General features: G+C 38.5%; 1 protein-coding gene across 1 annotated transcript in view; it reads left to right on the forward strand.

Moving 5' to 3' along the window:
* Positions 1–22,689, forward strand: part of UTRN (utrophin) — a 374,661-nt gene that overhangs the window by 104,656 nt on the left and 247,316 nt on the right. Inside the window, exons 21-33 of the mRNA XM_027888221.1 lie at positions 58–238; positions 2,880–3,025; positions 5,506–5,718; positions 11,743–11,856; positions 12,460–12,615; positions 13,575–13,745; positions 15,521–15,700; positions 17,291–17,425; positions 17,934–18,083; positions 19,475–19,636; positions 19,985–20,113; positions 20,541–20,714; positions 21,283–21,444. Of these exons, the coding sequence (XP_027744022.1) occupies positions 58–238; positions 2,880–3,025; positions 5,506–5,718; positions 11,743–11,856; positions 12,460–12,615; positions 13,575–13,745; positions 15,521–15,700; positions 17,291–17,425; positions 17,934–18,083; positions 19,475–19,636; positions 19,985–20,113; positions 20,541–20,714; positions 21,283–21,444 (2,073 nt within the window). The remainder of the gene's footprint in view (positions 1–57; positions 239–2,879; positions 3,026–5,505; positions 5,719–11,742; positions 11,857–12,459; positions 12,616–13,574; positions 13,746–15,520; positions 15,701–17,290; positions 17,426–17,933; positions 18,084–19,474; positions 19,637–19,984; positions 20,114–20,540; positions 20,715–21,282; positions 21,445–22,689) is intronic.

Consider the following 22,689-nt stretch of genomic DNA (forward strand, 5'->3'; position numbering starts at 1 on the left):
AATCTTTCTGTTAACAAGGCAAGTGTGAATTTGGCTTTTGGTTTCAATCTTTCACAGCGGGAGTTAACGCATCTTGTAAGCCTGAGTCCACGGCTGGAACATCTGAAAGCCACCTGCAAGGCACTCACCTCTCAACCCATGCCTTCAAATTTCATTCAGGAGAACCTGAATGGTTTTCTTGATCACTTCAAATTGACTCGTCAGAAACTAGAGGAACGTCACCAACAGCTGAAAGAAGGTAAAGAAATATATATTAAAAAATATTTTTTTTTTTAACATAAGGCCTCCTGCTTACCTGTGTTCTGATTTTTTTTTTTATTTGTTTTGAGCTGACTGAGAACACTTTGGATTCTGGTAGGGGTTTTGTATTGATTCTACTTAGCTTTGGGTCAAACTGACAAAATTATTTTATCACGTGAAAGTATATTTTTATGACCTCCTCTGCACACACTTTAAAATATACTGTTCCATGGTGTTAAAAGTGATTGTGGAAGGATGCAACATTCCTGACACTTCATTTGAGGGATTAACAAGACATATTTAAGGTGGATAATATAGTTTGAAAGTCTGTGTTTCTCTGGTACTTATACAGAAATAACTAATAATACTAGACATGAAAACTAGAAGATTAGGAGAACCTTGTTAAATAGAAGTGCGCATGTGAAATTTATTCTTTTTCATAGCTTTGAGCACATTAGTCGTACATAATTCCTTTTGCAAATTTCATCTTTGAAGTGATTGGGAATCTGGCTTGCTTTTCATGCAGTTTCTACTTGGGCTTTTGTTGCATTAAAAATTTCATTATGAGTATTCAAACCAGTCATGCTGGTTTCTAAAGGACTTTAAATGTAGCGCACAAAGTATGTGGTTCTGGTAATATATTACAGCTAAATAGCAAGAGCACAGACCTATAAGATTTTTTTCCCTTGGTTTTTATTTTAGAGAAATCCGAGGAAGTGTTTTATTAGTGTCCCCAAATGGAAGAGCATTAAAACTTTATCCTGTGTGTAATAAAAGTAGTCTCAATTACTAAATTGTTGGACCATCTATATAGTGTGTTGCACCAGGCCTGCATGCTTTCATTATAACCATGCAGAAAACTGTGAATAATGTATCTGTCTGCCACGTTCAAGTTACAAGGGTATACTTTAATTCTTACTGTGATGAACGATTATTTTATAGCTGTTTTGAGTTCATGTGCTTTTGAATAATTTTATTGATGTTGTGTATTTTGGTAATTATACACCATATGACAACAAGATTGCTCATTTTTTCATGCCACACATCACTTGAGGTGTTATCAGTATACTTCAACCAGTTATTGCTGGGTAAAAACATCCTACATGTTTTAATATGTCAAATTCGTACTTGTATATTTTTTTGAATGAGACAACCTGCGGTGAAATTATATTGCTTAAGTGCAGAGGGAAATCTCAGTTCAGGGTTTCAGTTGCTTGTTTACTTCATAGTTTGAATTGCTGCAAGGTAAAAGACCTTCCAGAGCCGTATAACTGGTAGAAAAAGCTGGTGGTGTCACTTGCACATTTGTAAACTTGGTATGCTTTGACTGGCTGAAGGACAGCTACTTTCATGGCTCTTCTTTGAGCCTCTGAGAGTTCCCTCATGGAGTGCTACTCAATCCCATCTCTACAGGCATTTTTTTAATGGCAATTGTGACTCAATTTTTTGTCTGTGTGAGGCTATTTTAACTATTTTCTTCTCCTCCAAGATTTGCTGTAGTTTAGTGACAGCACACCTATATGCTTTTTATTGAGTTCTTTTTTTATCCCCTTTAAATTGTTCCTGGATTTTTGAGAAAAAGAGGTTAGATAACTCTGATTCTCTCTAAAAATGTTGACTCATTTTTATAAACAGTAAGACAGTTCTGACAGTACGCTGTTTAAAAGGTACCTGGTGAGTCAGAAGAAGGGTTAGATTAATTTTCACTTGCAGTAGTAGCAAAATTGCCTAGGAATCGAAGGCCAGAGAATGTGCATACCACAGTGCAGGTCTTACAGGTGAAATCCTGTTTTCTGCAGTAGTCCAAATCTGTTATTTTCATTCTGAAATGCCAGAATGAGGTGCTGTCTCCTGCCTGGGATTCCACAGAGGGCTGGCTTGAACAAATTTTGAGAAGCAGTTGAAGACTGGAAGCAGATACTCCATCCAAACTTTAATTCTCTTTTCAGTCTTCTTAAGTCCTTCAGACTTCCTAGCGTCTCTGTTCTGACAACAGGATAAAAGCTGCTATTTTTATATATTTGTGTATGTATGTATATATATATATATAAAATGTAAAACCCCACCAAAACCCTAACGCTACTATTACACTAATATTTATTTTGTGTATATGTGTATATATATGTAAATACTAGCTTATATAGTTACTTTATGTAGTGTGTATATTTTACTTGCTATATACTATATGGCTATTATATATGTTATACTTTTTTTTCTATATGTAGTAGATATCTTTGTATGTGTTTGCAGACAAATAGGAGATAGGTCTAAAACTTTAAAAAATGAAAAACACTAAATTGGGGGGGTTGAGACATGTAAATATCAAAATACTATCAATTCCCTGACCCCACCCACCCCAACAGGTTTAACTGCTTAGGAGTATAAGAAAAATTCTGAAAATGAGATAGAGTGTATAAATGTTTTTGGAGGTTGTCATATTTATTATTGTGTTCTATATAATACATATTCGTACATGATATATTTAATATTTTTTAAAGGAAAAGTATTGTTATCAGCAGAAGAGGTTTTTTAGCTCTTAGTAGGCTAATTATGTTCACATTATCTACAGCTTGGGTCTCACACCTATTTCTATTTCTTTACCTTGTATTTTGTTCCATTACTCTTTTCTGTGGTACCAGAGACTGAAAGCCAGCCGAGCCAGGAGTACGTGGAGTCCCTGCAGCGGCTGAAGGACACGCTGAGTGATCTAGAGGGCAAGCAGCAGTCCATTGCCAGTGAACTGAGCGAACCCAGTAAAGTTGAGAAGGCCCTGCAGCAGGCAAAGGTAACCCTCCTTCGCAGTGAAGTGAGGAATTTGCTAACTCAAGCATGGTCATCCTCTATTCTCCTGCCTTCAGTGGGGTAACTCATGTTGTTCAGAGGGATGTTGGTCAGGGACTGGTGTGTGGAAGATGCTTCTGGAGGTGCCTTGTTGAAAGCTGGGTTACCACAGGCTGCCAAGGGACATGTCCAGCCCCAGGGCTGGGTATCCCTGAGCCTGCAGACTTCACAGCTTCCCTTGCTGCCTGTGCCAGGGGGCAGGGTGAGAACTGGGACTGCTCAACTGGGGGAAGAGGACCTCAGACAACCTTGGTGGCTTCCCCAGGCACTCTGGTGTGCATGTATTTCTTGTTCTCATGAGTCCTAAAGCAGTTGTTAAGGCCCCAGGAGTATCCCTCTCCTAGAGGCTTGGTTGGATTAGGTTGGTGACCTGATCCAAAGTCTGCTCCATTGCCGCTAAGTGTGGTCGTGAGGAAAACCAGGAGCTGGGGGCAGTGTGGGCTCTCTACCTCTGCCCTTCTGCACAGCCTATGGTGGGCAGCCTTGTAACCCTCCCCTCCAAGAACTGGGTAAAAAGCCCACCCAGATGTGACATGCCTGCCTGCCTAAATTGTCTCTGAGGGTCAGCTGGTTAAAACCATCCCACTTTGTCACAGTTTTGAAAAAGGGAAGGGAGCAGACCAGCGACAGGGGTTCTTGTGGCTAGCTTGTAGATGTTAGAAGAGAGCCAGAGGTAGAAGCTGGAAGGTTAGGTTCAAGCTGTGATGCAGCCCCAAGAAGGGACACACGACACAAGTCTGAACACCTTCACAGCCAAGGGCTGATTCCACTTTATTAACACAAAATGGTGGGTTTTATAGGGTTATGTAGAGAAGGGTCTGGAAGGTGGGTGGAGATGGGGCGGAGCATGCAAATCTGCTAACATCGGTTAGATGGGGGTAAATGAATAAACATTAGGAGGTAGGGACAAGGGAGAAGATAACCGGGGAAAACATGATTGGTCAATACCACCTGGTACACTGACCAATGGAACACTGTCTCTATGCCTGCTAGGCTTCAAGTCCATGAGGGAAAAATGGGAGAGACAACCTACTAATAGGTTTTATAATTTTAACGAAGCTACCATGATGAAGTCCTTAACTATTGGTATTGTCACAGGCTGTGGTGTTGACAGGGTTATTCTTCCAGTCCTCAAACGAAATCTCTTCTTTTCCTTGATTCTTCCACAATGCATATGCTGTCTCCATTTCCTCATGGTCTTTCTCACCTCCAACATCACTTCATCCCGCTTGAATGTTTGGAGACAATAACTGTGCTTCTCTAGCGTCCAGATTGTCTTTCAAAGGGAAACAGTGCTTGTGAGCCATAAATGTAATTGATACACAAATTCTGTGCAGTGGAAACAGTGTTTTGTTTCCTATTGTGAGTCTATAAAGTAGGGGAAAATCTATGGGTGACGGTTGCTTTGTAAATACCAGTTATAGGGGCAGGGGTGGAGCTCTCTCCAGGGAGATGATTGTGTGTCTCCAATGCTTTTTCTATTTTATTTTTTTTTTCACCAAAAAGCTTATAAACAATTACTTTCTCATCCCCTTCACCATCCCTCATTGCTTTTGTGGAATCATGCTTAATACGGAAGAATGATTTTTCCCTGTGTGGTCGCGTAAGAGGGGCTTCAGGTGACTCTGGAGGAGCTCTTGAGCTCTGGATGATGGGTGGGAGAGGCCCTGTCTGATTATATCCTTATCTGTTTAGCAGAAGGTGATAATTTTTACAAGTCAAGTAAACAAAGGTGTTAGTGCTTTGGTTTTCTTGAACTAGCAGATTAAAATAAGTTTCACCTCCCCATTTTCTTCAAAGAACTAATTAACCTGAAGGGACGTAGTATGCTAGTGTGGGAGCTTTAAAGGGTGTGACAGGAAATAGGAACAAAGTGTAGATGATGAGCTGCTTGTGGACCTTGGGATTGTCCAGCATCTGCACTGTAGCAGGCACTTTCTTTGCAGCTATTGTATTTTACTTTACAAAAACTTTGAAGAACACTCTCAACCTGTTTGTTTGTTTTCTTTAAAAAAACCCAAACACCTGTGGATGGAATGAAAACACTGAGGTCTTAGCACAGCTACACTGCAGTTTTATGACTGCAGTGTAGCACAACCACTGCTTTGTTAACTTGAGTGACAGTATTGTACAGTACAGGAGAGATGTAGGTACCTGGGCTTGTTTAGCTACGTGGCCAAGCTTTGCTATCCCTTCTGTAATCTCTGCTACTGCACCAGTAGAACAGATGAAGGTTTTGCTGCTTAAAAGGTTGTTTGAACACTTCTACTGCAATAACTGCAGTAACTGGAATATCACTCTTCACTGAATCTATGTGCTGAATCGCTGGACAGTGAAACTTCTGAAGTACTTGCGCTTATATGTGTGTATCTGTTGTATGGCTAATATTGGAAGGAGACATCTTTTCTTTTTTCTTGATTGTAGGCACTTTGTGAGACACTGGAAGCGCAGAAGCCCAAGGTAGATAAACTTGCTGAAGAAACAAAAGCTTTGGAGGAACATGCTGCTTCGGATATAAAAAACATCTATGCTCAGGAGTTCAAACATCTACAGGGACAGTGGGATAAGTTAAAGCTCAAGATTTCCAAAGATGTTAAACTACTGGAGGGAATTACATCCAAGCTGAGAATATTTGAGGTAAAATGAAAGGAATTTTATTGTTACGTAATGTTATGTAACTCAGTTGCTTTAGAGACCTTTCTTTCTCTGTGATCTTGCAGGAGTCAAGACGATACTGATTGAGAAGTGAAGTGGTGGTGAGCCACTGGTCTGGCAGAGGCTGAAAGCCTATGTAGTGTATTTCTAGCAGAGTACAAGTGGACTTCTAATGTGCCCATTTTCTAATAGCAACACTTTTCACGTAACATTAATGTCCCTCTCTTTCAATACCAGAAGAAAAGGTTATACTGAAGTCAAGAATATGTGAGCTGTGCTTATTGGTCCCAGCAGCGGTAGATGTGTTCTATTGTGGTTGGTGTCAGATGCCCAGTGGCTTACTAGTTTATCTGAAATTGTAATGCCATACTTGCTGCAGAAAACCTGCTTCTTCAAGTGGTGTTTTGGTCAACAGTAATAAAGAGTTAGTGCAGCCTGTTAAAGAGGGAAATAAAGAATATGCTCGGGTACTGCGAGTTTTCCCTTTCCAAATGATGGCCTCTGAAGTGTCAGGAAGGATAGTTAAAGAACTAAGGTTAAATAGCACTCTTACGTACACACACACACATATATATATATATATATATATATGAATGACAGAAAATCCCACTGCTCTAAAAATGAAGGGATGGAAAGCAAGGGTACATGGATGCTTAACCTATTGATAACAAGAGGAGTCATGAGAGCTTAAGTGATTTAATTGGACTCAGTATTTACTGGTTAGATTGATTTTTTTGTGTTTGCTTTAACTCCTTTCTTTAGACTACTTGTATTCTTGTGGGGAGAGGAAGAAAAAAATGATATATATGAATATACATGAAAGTATATTGTGATTTAGCCTATGATGATATTATTGTGACTCAAAAGTGAAATAGGCACTAACCATTCCTCACTATCAGCTTGAAAGTATAAGCAGTATAGAAACCCAAATACAGTGCCATAGTTTTTCCCCAGAATATTGTTTAACTAGGTTTTAAATAAGTTTCATATTATTTTCCTTTTCATATTGTGTTTTAAAATTCAAAAATCAAGAAGATGCTTTAGAGATTCTCTTATGAGGAAGGCACATTATCTAGCAAATATGTATTTTCACATGCTTTAAACATATCTTAGTTTGTGGATTTATTTGCATTCTTTTTAACAGGAGATATATCACACAGTTTATAAACATAAACAACTGTCTGTGCACCCTCTTCAGGACACTGGTACTATGCATGCACACCACCACGTTTCCTCAAAAGTTTCTTTCAATGTTGCTCTCTCTTCCCTCTGAGGCAGAAAATGGTTCCTTTATTTGATAGCTGATTAAAATTTAAACTGAATAGTGGGTTTTATTATTTTCATTTTTCTTTTATTTTAAGCCAGACAGGATCTTTAATGGCTACTCAAGTAGAGACACGTGTTCAAGCTGAAATTTATATTACTGAGGCCAGATAACTGACTTGCATGATGTTGCAGTGAAAGTTGGACAAGCCATTACTGATTATGGTTCAGAAGTAGTAAAAGCCTCAATCCCATTAAAGGTTTTACTTGGTGGAAAAAAAAAAAATTGCTGGAGGGAATAACTTGATCATGCTTGTAAAGTGTTATTCACTAATTATTTCTTTCAGGACTTGAGCTGCTCCCAGCAGTGTGTGTATGTGATTTGTGTGTATGAACACCATAGATATGGTAGTCCAATCTGGACTAGTGGACTTGTAAATAGAAGCCACAAACCAGCTTAGGAATAGGAAGGGGAATTGTAGGCTTTCAGAGGAAAAAATGTGTATTTCATTTGTTAGGCTGTACTATCTGAAGTGCAGACATAAAAGCTGTCCCTGTCCCCAGCCCCCTCTGCCACAGGTGTGTTCAGAAACATGAATACTTGTGCTTCTGCTATTAATCTAGTTCCTTCAAACTCATCCTTCAGTAGCTAATTGCAGCAGTCTGGGATGATGTGGAGCTGTGAAGCAGCTGGTGCTGCTGGTCAGCAGGAGCTGACAGCCCAAAGTGAGGTGGTTTGTAACTTCTAATGCTTAGCTAATGCCTTGGTGATTACTTTCCAGCAACCACCTCCTCATTAATTTTTCTCTTGACTTTGACCTTATCTGCGATATCCCACCATGTCTCATTCACTCACTATCACTTACTGGTGATGGTCTTAATTATTTAGCATGACAGAGTAAATATTCAGCATGTGAGTCTGCTTCAGTGTCCTTTGTGCAACAACTTTCTATCAGTCTTATTCTTCAAATGGTTACGGACTTGCGGTTGCCTTGATTAGCTGTACCTACACTGTGCAAAACCAACTTACCTCATCAGTTTGAGCAGCAGTTTTTCCCTCCCTTAATTTGCTGTATGTGCAGAATTCTTCTTTTGCTGCACTTGGATCTTGTTCAGTTGAGTGATCTGTACATGCACCTACTTTTCTTGAATCACAGCTTTAACTGTGTGAAGAATGGATCTTGAAAACTGATAACTGAGAGTATGCTATTGAGAGCAGAGTAAACGTGCAGTATTAACGTGGTGATTTTTGGTTAGTGATCAATTATTTAGTTTTTCGGTCAAAAGTGAAGCATCCTATTTTCCACAGCTGTCCAAAGTGATATTGGTACCATATACCACGTATATGAAGCACTCACTGATGAAAGATAAGGATTTTTATGCCCATGTGACTTTTGAATTGCTATGGAGAGCAGAGCAGTGAGGCAGCACAATGTTTTGTGTAGATCTGAGAACAGAATTTGCTCCCAAGCAAAATGTTAAAAAATTTTCCTTTTACTGTAAAAGGAAGTACAAAAACTGGAAAAGAAATGATAACAGAAGAAACAATGAAGACAATTATTAAAAATTTGTTTAATTAATATTTACTTTATTAATATTAAATTATTATTCTTAAATAATTGAAAATGAAATAAATACATGTTGATCTATCTGTAGAAATACGGGGCTTACATTAGGGGTGTTTTATTATGAACTGTATTTTTAAGTACACACTTTCTGTGTTTTCCAAATGTTTCATAAAGCTGACAGTGGATGAACAGTCGTGTTACATACTCTGAGTTTTTCCTTTTGAAAGAGTGCTACTAATCTATACAGAGATTTTTGTAGTTTAGCACTGTATGAATAAAAATGAGAATGTGGAATAAGTTGAGTAAAAATTCTGTATACAGCATTGGACAGACCAGTATATAACTTGTACTGCAAGAAATATTGATATGGCAGACTTGGTATGTGGTCCTGGTGCAGACACCAAATTTGTCAGTAACACTAATACCAGAGACATAAGATCAGTTTAGAGGATGGCTGGGCAGTATCTCTTTGGTTAAGAGAGAAGTTGAAGCATCCTGCTATTAAAGGGAAAAAAAATTAGTGGGGGAGAAAAGAAAAATAATAAAAAAAGGAATATAACGTGATTATGTGCAACTAGATGCAAGTGTTAGTTCATTTTTAATGTTTCTTTTTTTTTAGTAATTCACCTTTAGAAACTGACATTTCCCAAAACAACACTCCTTACATTTAGGTTTTTGAAAAGAAACAATGTCAGTATTCTTGTTTTAACAGTGAGCAGACAGGTGAACAATGCTTAAAATGTCTTTCTTAGTCTGATGAGCAAGTCAGTGGCAGATCTGCCTGAGAGTCCTGCTGCTTAGGTGGCTTTTCTGTTATTTGTGATGTGATAGAGGCTCCCCTAAGCTGACAACACATCCATTAGTGACATGATCTGGGAGTGACGTTTTGCTAGCAGACTGTATTACTCATGAGATGGGAAAAGTAGACAAGGCTTATTTTATCAGTTTTGCATCCTGTATTTTCTAGAAGAAATTTTCTGTGTCGTGCATTCTGTGTTATACTGGAATAATGAATGGCTCGCTGCGTCTTTGATTATGTATCACCTTCAGATCTTTTAAATTCACTACATGGTTGTACATCATGTCGTTTTTCTAAGAGTGAACAAGTTAAAATTCAGCACATTTCATCTTCCTTCCTTCCTGAAAGAAGTTTTAAAAACTGGTCCTGGAGAAGTGAAGGCTCTGGGGAGACCTTATAGCAGCCTTCCAGTATCTAAAGGGTGCCTGTAAGAGAGCTGAAAGAGAACTGTTTACAAGGGCATGTAGGGGTAGGACAAGGGGTAAAGGGCTCTAAACTGAAAGAGGATAAGTTTAGATTGGATATTAGGAAGAAATTCTTTACTGTGAGGGTGGTAGGGCACTGGAACAGGTTGCCCTGAGAAGCTGTGGATGCCTCACCCATGGGAGTGTTCAAGCCCCATTTGGATGGGGCTTTGAGCAACCTCATCTACTGTAAGATGACCCTGCCCCATGGCATGTGGGTTGGAACTGGACAATCTTAAGGTCCCTTCCAAACCAAATCATTCTATGATGTGGGTGTTCATGTCAAAAAATTGTGAGCTCTTATATATCAACAGTCTGCACTGGTTATTTGACCATTGATAATTTATTTACCTGTGCAATGAAGGAGCATTTATTTCATGAAAATTCTGTAGACTTGATTTGTGATTCAGCAAGTTATTTAAATGTGTGCCTAACTTGGAGTAATTCCACTTAATTCACTTCATCTACTTATGTAAATATCTTATAGGAAGAAAGCTAAATTAGTTATGTGTTAAAATGTCTTTTCAAATGGCAGCCTTTATAAATATGTATTTTTTTACATTAAGCCATGGTTCACTGTTAAGCCTCCTGGGGTCTGTTTTCTGGAAAATGATGTTCAGGCTACTCAGCTGCAGGAAATTCCCCCGAAAAGGAATGAAGAAAATGTCATGACTTTGACCTCTAATGGTAGCATTTGCCTAAAAATAAACATGAACTTGGTCTACTGGTTTTTCATTAGTGCAGACATTTTTTAAGAAGCAATGTGTAATGTATTGATCTTGAAAAAACTGTTAGTATGAGATTTTTAAGAAAACAAAGTGTGTGCTTTCATCCTTGGTGACATGCAGAGTAGAAGGTGAAGCTGATGAGCTTGACTCGGCTTCTCAATAACAGTGCTGTGTGATGATGATTGTGTCAGGACAGAGAGATGCCATCTGTTAAAAAACCCCAACCAAATAGTCTGAAAATGTTGATTAGAAGAAGTCCAGCTGTATTATTTGAAAATGGCAACCACATAACTTGAGTAGGACAAGAAAAACTCTTTGTGCTTTAAGTTTGCATTGGTTTTGTTTGTAAGGATGGTTTGGAACATCCACAGTTGTGTGGGCAAGAGACAGTGCTTCTGTCTCCCTTCCTCAGTGCAGGATACAAGGCAACTGCCAACTGTTAGATAACTCTGAAACTGGGTGTGTATTTACTCTTTTCCCCAATGAGTTGCTCCAGTGAGTACAGTAGCTGCTATTGGCCCCAAACAGCTAGGCTGTTTTTTGTTTGTTTGTTTGTTTGTTTTGTTTTTTAAATTTTAGTGATTTGTCTAATCTTCTTTGTTTTTTTTTTAACTTTTATGACTGTGCCTCTGTTATGTGAATGGCTTTCCCAGTGTGCTTTCTACCTGCTAAGTATGTTTCGCGTTATTGACTCCAACGTATGAACTTTTATAGGGTCCTTTCTTTTCCTTAAGAGTGCAGTTCGCCTTTCAGATGAGTGTGGTGGAAACCACGCATCATTTTTGTCATCAAGAAAACGCTATTTGCAGTCAGGTTCTTCATGTGATCCATGTAGTTCTTGAAGCCATGCTCTCTGCCTTACTTGATCCTGTGCTTCTGTGTGATAGCCTGGAGTAGTGCAGTGTCAATTAAACCATGCTGTGGTGGATGAAAGAATATCGCTATTGTAAATTTAATTTTCGTGTACATTTGAGAAAAGAGAAATTTTGGACACCCCTGCCCTCTAAAAGAAAACCCACAACAAAACAAACCCCCAGATTAAACCAAAGTTGGTCTGGTGCAAAACCAGGACAATGCTAGCAGCTTGTAGAATAGTCTTTTGATACTATTAGAGGTTTAAATGCAACAACCATACATTCTTTATCATGATATTGCATTAACTCTTCCTCACTGTATTTGTTTAGACTGATGCAAAAGTTGTTCAGAAGTGGATGGATGGTGTTAAAGACTTTTTAATGACAGAAAAGGCTGTTCAAGGGGATACTGAAGGACTTCAAAGGCAACTTGACCAGTGCACAGTGAGTTATGCTCTTTTAAGGAATCTTTTGAAATAATTTCTTCTTTTACTTTTATTAGTAAATATTGTCCATAGCGTATTCAATAAAGCCCAGCAGAAGAATCATTGTATCTCTCTTCAAGGCACATTTTAATTAGTTTCTTGTGTATAGCTATAACACTTAGTGCTTTTCAAAGGCCTTCACCAATTCCTTCCTAGTCAGTGGCACATAATGATCAGTTATGAAGAATTTCATCTTATAACAAGTAATTACAGTGTACCTTCAAACGTTTATTTCCGGTAGAGTATAAACTGAGGTATACCAGAAACAGCAGGATATTGAATGCATGTAATCTTCAAACTTGTGTTGTTCTGGTGTTGACATTTGGCATGTGAGAATGTTTGTGCTGTGTATGGCAAGCTGTCTTTCGTTTTTTAGTTCCATGGTTCTGATGTTTTGAACCACTAACGGATTGTTTTAGGCAGTCTGGTATTGAACACTGTATCGATCTACTCCTCAAAAGTTTCTCTGGAATAATTAAAAGTTATAAAATTATTAGTAACCTGTAAATATATGTAAAATCTTGCTAAAGCACAATATTCATTTTCTCCAATATGTGATCAGTTGTTTGTCAATGAAATGGAGACAATTGAACCATCACTGAAAGAGATGAAAGAAGTAGAAGCTGCTTTAAGAGCTCAACCTATTGCAAGCATAAATACTTGGACAAAGTCTAGGCTAGTAGACTGCCAAACTCGATGGGAGAAACTGAGCAAACAGGTGAGTTCTCCTTACGTTGCTAGTATTTGCTTTTTGCTGCAGCTACCTATTTGGTTGTGCAGCATTGGTAGGATGGTGAGGAGGTGAAGCAGTGTAATGGTTAAACAGTGGGATGAGTATGTTTTACTTGTTCCACTGCCAAAGTGACTCAAGTCCAACTTGGCTTGGTGAATCCTCCAGTAGTGCAAGTATATTAGGGGATACCTCTGCAACAGTAGATTTGTTTGAATACATGCTCTTCTTGGTACCTAAGTGGAAGGAGCACAGTAAATCCTGTAATTTTTTGTAATTAAAAATTAATTTGTTCACTTTGTTTCATGCTGCTCTTTCTGGGGTGTGTGGGAGGGAAGTCTGACTTGTTTTTTTGCTGCCTCTGAAATCTGGAATTTTGTTCTGTCCCTGTATAATTTCTGTCTGCTTCCAAGAAGCTTTGAAAAATAAGTGGCTATAAATAGACTCCAGTCCAGTGAATTTAGTTGTTTCTTTGGGGTGGAAGCTTTCTGCTGTCTATAGAAATACACTTCTTTTGTTGCAGTTCCTGGTGAGAATCTGTGTTGGAGAGCCTTGCTGTTCATATAAAATCCAGATTGTTTGAGCTGTGGAAAAAAGTGAGGCCTAAAGAGTGTTTTAGTGCTCTATATAAAGATATATGTAACTATATGATACTTGTAATCAGAAGAGGGTTTTATTCTGTCTTTTTACAGGGATTGTCACCAGTTTATGTGCAATGAAGGGGAAAATAAAAAGTAATTTTCTTCCTTCCCTCACCTCTAGATTTTGTTGATCTACTAAAAAGGGTTCATAAGTTTGTGTGCGTGTGTGTAGAAGTCTTTTGTTACTTAAAAAAGCCTGAGTATGTTTTGGTAGTAAAATATTTTAACAAAAACTTGTGGCTTTTCATATATACAAGGACATTTAAGTAACAAAACTGCTGTTCCTTTCTCCACCTTGGATTCTAGATCATTAGTCAGAAAAATCGCCTGTCTGAAAGTCAGGAAAAAGCTGTAAATCTGAAGAAGGATTTGGCAGAGATGCAAGAGTGGATGACCCAAGCTGAAGAAGAATATTTGGAAAAAGATTTTGAATACAAGTCTCCTGAAGAGCTAGAGAATGCGGTAGAGGAGATGAAGGTCAGCAATACCAGCTCATTGTAGATGCCTGATTAAAGGGAAACAAAACTTAATGGCTTTGGGGGTTGGCCTTTTGTGGAAAGGAGCTTGGGTCATGACAAGGGTAGTGGTATTTTTCATCTTTGCTTTGTGGATTTTTTTTTTTTTTTTTTAAGAATAGACAATAAAAGCAGATGTTCTGTTTGGCCACAAGGTGGTAGGGATTTCATAACGAATAACAGCTTGCCCAGTTGTTGAGTCAGGCTTACTTTGTATAGCATATTAAACATGAAGAATATGGAAAGTAGGAGATGAAACTTGAGAAAGAAAAGGTAATGCTAACCCCTTCTAAATTAGTTGTTGTGAAAGCATTCTTCTTCTTCTAGTTCTTGGACTTCAGTTTCTAGTCCACTAGATATTGTAACTTGACATCTAGAAAATTTAAAACAGGTTTAAAACAGGTCTGTTGTAAGGTTATCTTCTGTTTATCCTCTGTTGCAAACAGTGATCTTTTAATATCCTGAGTTGGAAGGGATCCACAAAGATCAGTGAGTGATGTTGGTCTCTGCTTCTCTAATTTTGGGTCTGGTGGCCAAATAAATAGAGAGGAAGGAGATATTTTTGTCTTATTATAATCTAATTTCAGTTGAATAGGAAATTTTCTTAGATATAGGTACAGAGTAAATAATTCTCTCTGGTTTTTAATCTGAGAGCTCAAGCGTATCTTCACAGATGTTTTGACTTGTATGTACACTTTTTAAGTGAGTACCCACTACACTGTTTCTCAATGGACCATAGAAAAGAGTTTTCTCCCTTACAAGTGCTTTGACAAAGCTATTTGAAGTTTAGAATTGTTCTTTTTGAAGGGGCTTTCTGAAACAGTCTTTAACAAGTGTTTTAATATATTCATGTCCTTTGAAACCATTTGAGATTCACATAGCCTGACAGCTGGCTGAACACAAGCCAAGGAAAGAAAGAATCCTCTTTTCACTGACAAATCTGTGAGACTTTGAGCACATTTACCTTTGTCAAATCCAGACTATGTTATTTATTTTTAAATTTGACAGTTATGTCACTGAGCCAGTAAGTTTATTGTAACACAATTCTTCTTTCATTTGCAGTAACAATAGTATCCTGGGACTACTTTTAAGATTGGAAAGAGCACTTTCTGTATTTAACTAGTCACGTTTTTGCATATAGTTTTGACTTGCCAGTTCTGCTCACATTTGAACAGAGTGTGGAACTCCTGCTGATATTTGAAGGAATAGTTTTAAGATAAGACTAGAGGGTTTTTGATAATCCTGCCGTAAAGGGTGTTCCCCAGATTTTCCATTCTTTGCCCTTCTATTAAGTGTTTTTTTTTTTTTCTTTTACCTTACATTTAGAAGACATCTTGAAAAATCTGTATGAAAACTATGTTGTCATGTACTAAATTCTACCATAAATGCAATGCCTTGTTATCAGAGGTACTTCAACTTCTTAGAACTGTTTTTGAAACCTGAAAACGCAGAGAGGACAGTCACTATTTCCAAGGGCTTCTATTTGTCTCAACAGAGACAGGCTCAGACTGGTCTACTTGATCTGTCTTCCAACTATCTTCCTTCCTGAATTCTGGTTAAAGCAAAATTTGACAATATGATTACTTGAGACCTGTGCACTGGGAGCTGTACTGTGCCCAAGAATACACTGGCAGCAGGACTTGCAGTGTAAAATTGCAGATTTTCCATTTGAATGGTGAGAAGCTGACTGTATGGCAATTAAAGACTGATCTCGTAATACTTTTTTTTTTTGGGCAGAGAGCGAAGGAGGATGTGTTGCAGAAGGAGGTGCGGGTGAAGATTCTCAAAGACAACATCAAGATGCTGGCCACCAAAGTGCCCTCTAGTGGTCAGGACCTGGCAACTGAGTTGAACGTTGTGCTGGAGAACTACCAGCTACTGTGCAATCGGATCCGGGGGAAGTGCCACACGCTGGAGGTAAGAATGATACTTCTTTGCTTAGTCATGTCTGTTCAATATCTTCATTGATGATCTGGATGGGGGGATTGAGTCTATCCTTAGTAAATTTGTGGACAATGCCAAGTTAGGTGGGAGTGCCAATCTTCTGGAGGGTGGGAAAGCTCTGCAGAGGAACCTGGACAGGCCAGTTCAATGGATTGAGGCCAATGGTATGAGGTTCAACAAGGTCAAGGTCCTACACTTCAGCCACAACAACTCCATACAGCAGGATAGGGGAAGAATGACTGGAAAGCGGCCCAGCAGAAAAGGATCTGAGGATGCTGCTTGGCAACCGTCTGAACATGAGCCAGCAGTGTGCCCAGACGGCCCAGAATGGCATCCTGGATTGTATAAAAAATAATGTGGCTAGCAGGATGAGGGCAATGATCATTCCTCTGTACTTGGTACTGGTGAGGTCACCCCTCGAGTGTTGTGTGCAGTTCTGTGCCCCACGCTGTCAGGACATGGAGGTGCTAGAGTATGTCCAAAGAAAGGCAGTGGAGCTGGTGAAGGGTCTGGAGTGCAAGTCTTGTGAAGAGCGACTGGGGGAGCTGGGGTTGTTTAGCCTGGAGAAAAGGAGGCTCAAGAGTGACCTTATGACTACTCTACAACCACCTGAAAGGAGTTTGTAGCCAGGTGGGGATTGACCTCTTTTCCCAGGTAAGTGATGACAGGACAACAGGACATAACCTTAAGCTGTACCAGAGGAGGTTTAGGTTGGACATTAGGAGGAATTTCTTCACTAAAAGAGTTGTTAAACATTGGGATGGGCTGCCCAGGGAGGTGGGAGAGTCACTGTCCTTGGAGGTGTTTTAGGAAAGACTGGACGTGGCACTTATTGTCATGGTCTAGTTGGCATGGTGGTGTTTGGTCATAGCTTGGATTTGATGATCTCAGAGATATTTTCCATCTTAATTGCTTCTGTGATTCTGTAAAATGGGGACAAGTGGCACAAGAGCAATGGAGAAGGATACTGAAAATGTCTAAATACAGTACCTTCAGCATAAATACCTTTTGCTGTGGCTCCTTTCCAAGATTGTTTTCCCTTGATATGACATCCTTGGAATCCATGAGATGCCATCTAAGTTTGTTTTTATAATCTGTATTGTGTTCAATGCTTCTGCAAATAAGTAACCTTGTCTCACAGCTCTGTTATTCATCTGTGCATCTTCCAAAATGACAAAAAAGAATTTGCCAGAATTTAAAGGTTGAAATACAATAATAATTAGAACATGTACTTATGATCTGGGATAGGATTTGTATGTCCTACCTTTCAAGTGGAGTGGATACATTTTTTTTTTACATTCTTACATAGTTAAATGAACCTGCATGTCAGTGATAGTTTTAGGATGAGTTTAGAGACTACTACGCTTACTTCTCTATATCTTCCTGCTATAGCTGCAGGTTTTTCTGTCTAGACCATACTGTGCCATGGCATATATTTGAATATTTTCTACTTGTCTGTTTTAGGTGAATTTCTCAGAAACGTATCTATGAGTTGGTCACTGAGTATATGAGCTCTTCCAGGCATTCTGTATTCTAAGCTAATTTTTTTTCTGTGTCTCCTAGGAGGTGTGGTCCTGTTGGATTGAGCTGCTGCAGTATCTTGATTTAGAAACAGCTTGGCTAAACAATCTGGAAGAAAGGGTGCAAATGACAGGAAATCTGCCTGATAAGTTGGATGCTGTCAATGATGCTCTTGAGGTATTACAGCAATTCTGTTGGATTAGTAAATTTTCAGATAGCTCTATTAAAAAAAAAGTAAATTCTACACTTCAGTAGAATGCTGAAATGTGCTGAGTATTCTGAATCTTCGTGTTAAATGAATGTATTACTCTGAATCAGAAATGGATATTTTTAAGATCCTTCACCAAAAGTGGAATGTTTCTGTACAGGATCACACTGTACTTGGTACCATGATAGAATTGTATGCTGTCTCCTGACCTGTGCAAAATGAATATTCCTTCCGATGTTACAGTATTATGAAATGATGTGAATAGGCAAGAAATGCTGTGAAGCTTCATTATCTAAAGTAAAATCACCTCTGTATTTGCCTTGTACCATCATGAATTAAGCCATAACTAATTTATCCTTCTAGAGCACTTTCAAGACATTTGAGGTGTTAAACTTCTGTGTATGTGACCATATTTCCAGCTCTGAAAATACAGTAATATTCAGTGCCTTAACCTTTAAAACTTTTTCTGCTAATTAGTCCCTGGAATCAGTGTTGCGTCATCCAGCTGATAATCGAACTCAGATTCGGGAACTTGGGCAGACATTGATCGATGGAGGAATTCTTGATGACATCATCAGTGACAAATTGGAAGCTTTCAATGCCCGCTATGAGGAATTGAGTCACTTGGTAAGAACTTGAGGTTGGGGTTAAAATAAACTGAGGTTTTCAGCTTAGTAGTCTGAAATGATTCTTGTTAGCTGAATTCATAGATGGAGGGTTGCAATACAGGAAAAGAGTAAAAAGCATCACAATGTTGTCAGCTGTTTTCAATTTGGAGTAATGCCAAAGAGCAAGATGCTTTTCTATTTTTAGTGACTTGAGTCAGGATTTGTTTTGCAAGCTCAACACACACTTGTACTTCAGGGGCCCCCTGGTATTTTTTCAGGTAATTGTGACAAAAAGGCTGTTCCAAATTTAGGAGGGACAGCTCAACAACTGACATTAATATTGCCTTCCTACTGCCATAAATACTGGTGAATGGCTCACTAACTGTAAAAATGAGGAGGATGAGTGACATTTTCATTCTTTGCAATAGCTAGGAAGAAGTCACACTGAAATGAAGAACAGAAGGAAAACATTCTTGTCATTACCCATCTATTATGTTGTCTTCCTTCTCTTCTACTTCAGTCTAATCTTTTATAAATTTAATAAGTAGAGGAAGACTAGTTGTATTTCATAACTCAGGTCGCATAGGTTTTTAACTTGCGCTCTGTATCCTGGTAATAAAGGCCCGTGCCAAGTTGTATGATGGGAGTTGTTTTCTGTCACTGCCGAAGTGTAGTTACAGAGGGGATTTTGGTTCATGTTCATTTCAGTGAGCAACATACATGCAGTGCCCTCAGCTGGGGGGCTGTGCTGTCACTGAAGTTAGCATTCACTACTGTTTTTCCTGTTGCAGCAATACTTTATTGCCATATAAAAACCTGTCTGCTTTGGTAGCTGCAGCGCTGACACACTAGACTGTTGACAACTCTCCACATCGCTGTTATGTGTATGTGCTCACACACTGGTCTGTACATGTGTTGATAGTAGGGAATTAAGTGACATTTCAGATGAACGGGGATGTTTTGCTGTTGAAGGAAGAGGCAATAAAGGGAAAGAACTGTGGATTTGTGTTTTGACACTGTAACGGAATGAGTTTGTTGTTTTGAAAGAAAATGCATGTGTTAAGACATCAAACAACATGTAGTGTATTGTGAAGTCCCCGACTTCCATTGAATAGCTAGTTTTTGCAAGTGGTATGTTTTTAAGAGTGCTTTCTTCCTGAGGTGACAGGAAAGACCTGTTTTCACTCTTCTGTATATCTAGCAGCAGAACTCTCTTTCTGTGCCACTATTTGTCCATTACTGGTTCAGAAGCCACAGCAAGCTTCAAAAATTGCTGCCTACTAGTGTTCTTTTTAGCCAGTCCTCCTGGCATAGGTTTTTTTATATCTCTCCCACTTTGTTTTGAGAAAGTTTACTATAATTTGTATTGAATTACAGCTCCATCTTGTCTTCTCTTTCTGTCCTGCTCAGGCGGTGAACCGGCAGATCACTTTGGAACAACAGCTTCAGACCATGCGAGAAACCGATCACATGTTACATGTCTTGCAAGAAAACTTAACAGACCTGGATAGACAGCTGACATCTTACCTGACTGATAGGATAGACGCCTTTCAGATGCCTCAGGAGGCCCAGGTATGGTATTTCAGTACAGTTCTTCACTACAAAACATTTTGAAATATTTCGTCATAGTGCTCAGCCTAGACTTAATAATTTATGAAGACTTCATTTCAGTCCTATGCTGATGCTCTAGGTGTTATCTTTTGTAATCTGGATTGTTTTCTTCTTTTAAGAAGGTTGTATTGAGTAACAGTGGCTTTCAATTTAGCAAGCTGTCACCAAAGAGAGAATATTTAAAATAAACCTGGTGGTGTTTAAGTTTTACAGAGTAGATTTACTTCTGGTGGGTAGTAGGTAAGCCAACTCTCCTTCCCCGCTCTGCAAGCAGTTTTGTATTTTTTTCCTATTTCTATGGAATTGCAGAAAATTCAAGCTGAGATTGCAGCTCATGAATCCACCTTAGAGGAGCTCAAGAAAAGTTCTCGCTCTTTCCCTCCTGCTTCTCCTGAGTGCAGGTCTCCCCGTGGTGGAACTCAGCTGGATGCTTTGCAGGTAAAAATATGAGTCACACACACTGCTGTGTTAGTCTGTAAATTGTTCGGTGCAGTCAAACAAACCTCTGAAGAAGATATTATATGCTTTTACATGCTTTCATAAGGAAACAAGCAGCTCTAGATAAATTGAGTAAGGAAGCCTAAATTTCACAGAAGTATCATGGAATAAATGCTGAAAGTCAGAAAGTCGCTGTATTTCAGTAAAATGGAAATTTTCAAAGTGTATGATACAGAATTACAGCTTCTTGCCCCTGAGGATTAGGAATAGATGACAAAATATGGCTTGGCAAATAATGGTGCCATATATACCAAATTGTGGTGGCATGACAAGTTATAATCTGTGATGAGAGATGCTTTAAATGTTATTTTTTGAAGTGCAGCTACTAATTTGAAACAATCTTTTTACATAATATTTATTAAAACAGAGAAAGCTCCGTGAAGTATGTACAAAGTATCAGCTTTTCCAGAAACCAGCTAATTTTGAGCAGCGCATGTTGGATTGCAAGCGGGTGTTGGATGGGGTAAAAGCAGAACTTCATGTCTTGGATGTTAAGGATACTGACCCAGATGTAATCCAAGCTCACCTGGAAAAGTGTATGGTATGTATGCAATGTTCTTACCTCATACTTGGGAGTGCTTCTTTTATGTGTGATTCTTCTTGCTTGAACTCTCTCCTGAGGAAATTTAGCTTAAAGTCCTCATGGAACTACTGCGACTGATTGGGAAGTGCTAACAGAACAATTGCTAACTAAAAAACCCTCATATTCTAGGTGAGAACATGGAAATAAAAGTAGAGGACTGTTGATTGCAGATGTGGTGAAACAACTGAGTTTATAAAAACTCCCTTCCCTGGTTCATCCTTGTGTTCTGGAGAAGCATCACAATCATTAGTATTTGAACTAAAAAAGTACTTTACATAAGATGAAGTACATATGACAGTCTTGGAGTAATCACTGCTAAATTATTGAGCTAATTCTTTTCTGTATGTGAAAATAAAAACTAGAATAAAATATAGAACATTGGGAGTATGAAATCTTCCTGTTAGACACTGATGCTAAACCATAGATGAGAGTTTAAGTGCCATTTGATGGTAAGGTCCCCAAATGAAGCAGAGTCTTAAAATCTGCATTAAAAATTTATCGCCAATATACCCATTTGTGTTTTTAGAAACTCTATAAGACCTTGAGTGAGGTGAAATTGGAGGTTGAAACTGTCATCAAGACAGGACGGCAGATTGTACAGAAACAACAGACAGATAATCCCAAAGGGATGGATGAACAACTGACAGCATTGAAATTTCTTTACAATGACTTGGGGGCACAGGTAAGATAAATAAATGTGCATATATGAATATTTGCTTGCATGTACTTTCCCTTTTTTGTTGCTTTGATGTCAGATGCTCTTCTGAGTTTTGAAGCTGGTACTAGGCTAGCTTCTGCATCCAGGAGCGATCAGTTGAGAGATTAAAGATTATTCATAACAGTCTTGCAGTTGTGCAATACCCTTGTGCTCACAGAGTGTTCCTGGAGGAGGGGTAGCCTTGAAGAAAGGACAGTTCACAGAGCTTTCACTATTATGGCAAAGCTGACCTGCTATTCATTTCAGTCTTTGAGCCCTACAAGATAATTTACAGTCAGACTATCATAAGTTCCTGAGTCGATCTTAGGGTTTTTTGGGGAGGTGTCATGATACTTTTGAATTGTAATTCATCTAAATGGTTGCTTTCAGTATGAAATAGAAAATGCAGGCAAACCTGTATTTCCCATGAACAGTATTAAATACTGATATGAGTAATATTCTTAGTAATCGAATAGTTATTTATCCAAGTGAAGGGTTTAAAATATGGTTAAACACTTAGGGGACAGGTAGGACTCTCTTTCTAACTAAATTAAGATAGAAGTCCAAGTAGACTCAGGTGCGTTCAGAGCTCTGTGAATGAAACTGTGGGTAAGGGGCCAGATTACAGTGTTGGAATATCTTGAAATGGGCCCTGTGAAATATTTTACTGTTGTAAAGTTGAGAACATTCACTAAGGTGTGGATTCTAGTGTAACCTTTATATCTGTAACTCAGAAAGCATGTTGACAAGAGATTAGGAAAGGCAGAGTTATTTGCAGTATAATATTACGATTTTTTTTTGAGCTGAGAAAAGAGCGCAATTTTTCAAAATGCCAATTGATTCTGACTGCTATGAGGTGATTTATTTTCAAGTTTGTGTTAAAGTTTGACCAGAATAATTGTGTAGCCAGTGAGAAATAGAATTGATTATACTGCAGCAAACATGAAATTTCATGTTCATTTTACTGAGGTGTCTTCACAGGCAGACTAGATTTTCAGTTAAATTTTTCTTTACAGCTTTCTGCTAGCAGGTCTTTTAAAATATGAAAAAGGAATTGAATTTTAGTGTTTGAGTGACTGACTGGATTCTACTTCCCCTTGAGTTTCAGGATCATAATAAACAGTGTAAACATCATTTTGGTGCTTGCTAGCTATAAATAAATTGGTATGCAGATTTCTTTGTCTCTCCTTTAAGTATATCTTAATAAAAAATTGTTTCGATCTTATATATTCTGTG

The sequence above is a fragment of the Empidonax traillii genome, unplaced genomic scaffold, assembly GCF_003031625.1.
Source record: "Empidonax traillii isolate 1590-97213 ecotype Southwest subspecies unplaced genomic scaffold, ASM303162v1 scaffold235:size1242204, whole genome shotgun sequence".
Lineage (NCBI taxonomy): Eukaryota > Metazoa > Chordata > Aves > Passeriformes > Tyrannidae > Empidonax > Empidonax traillii.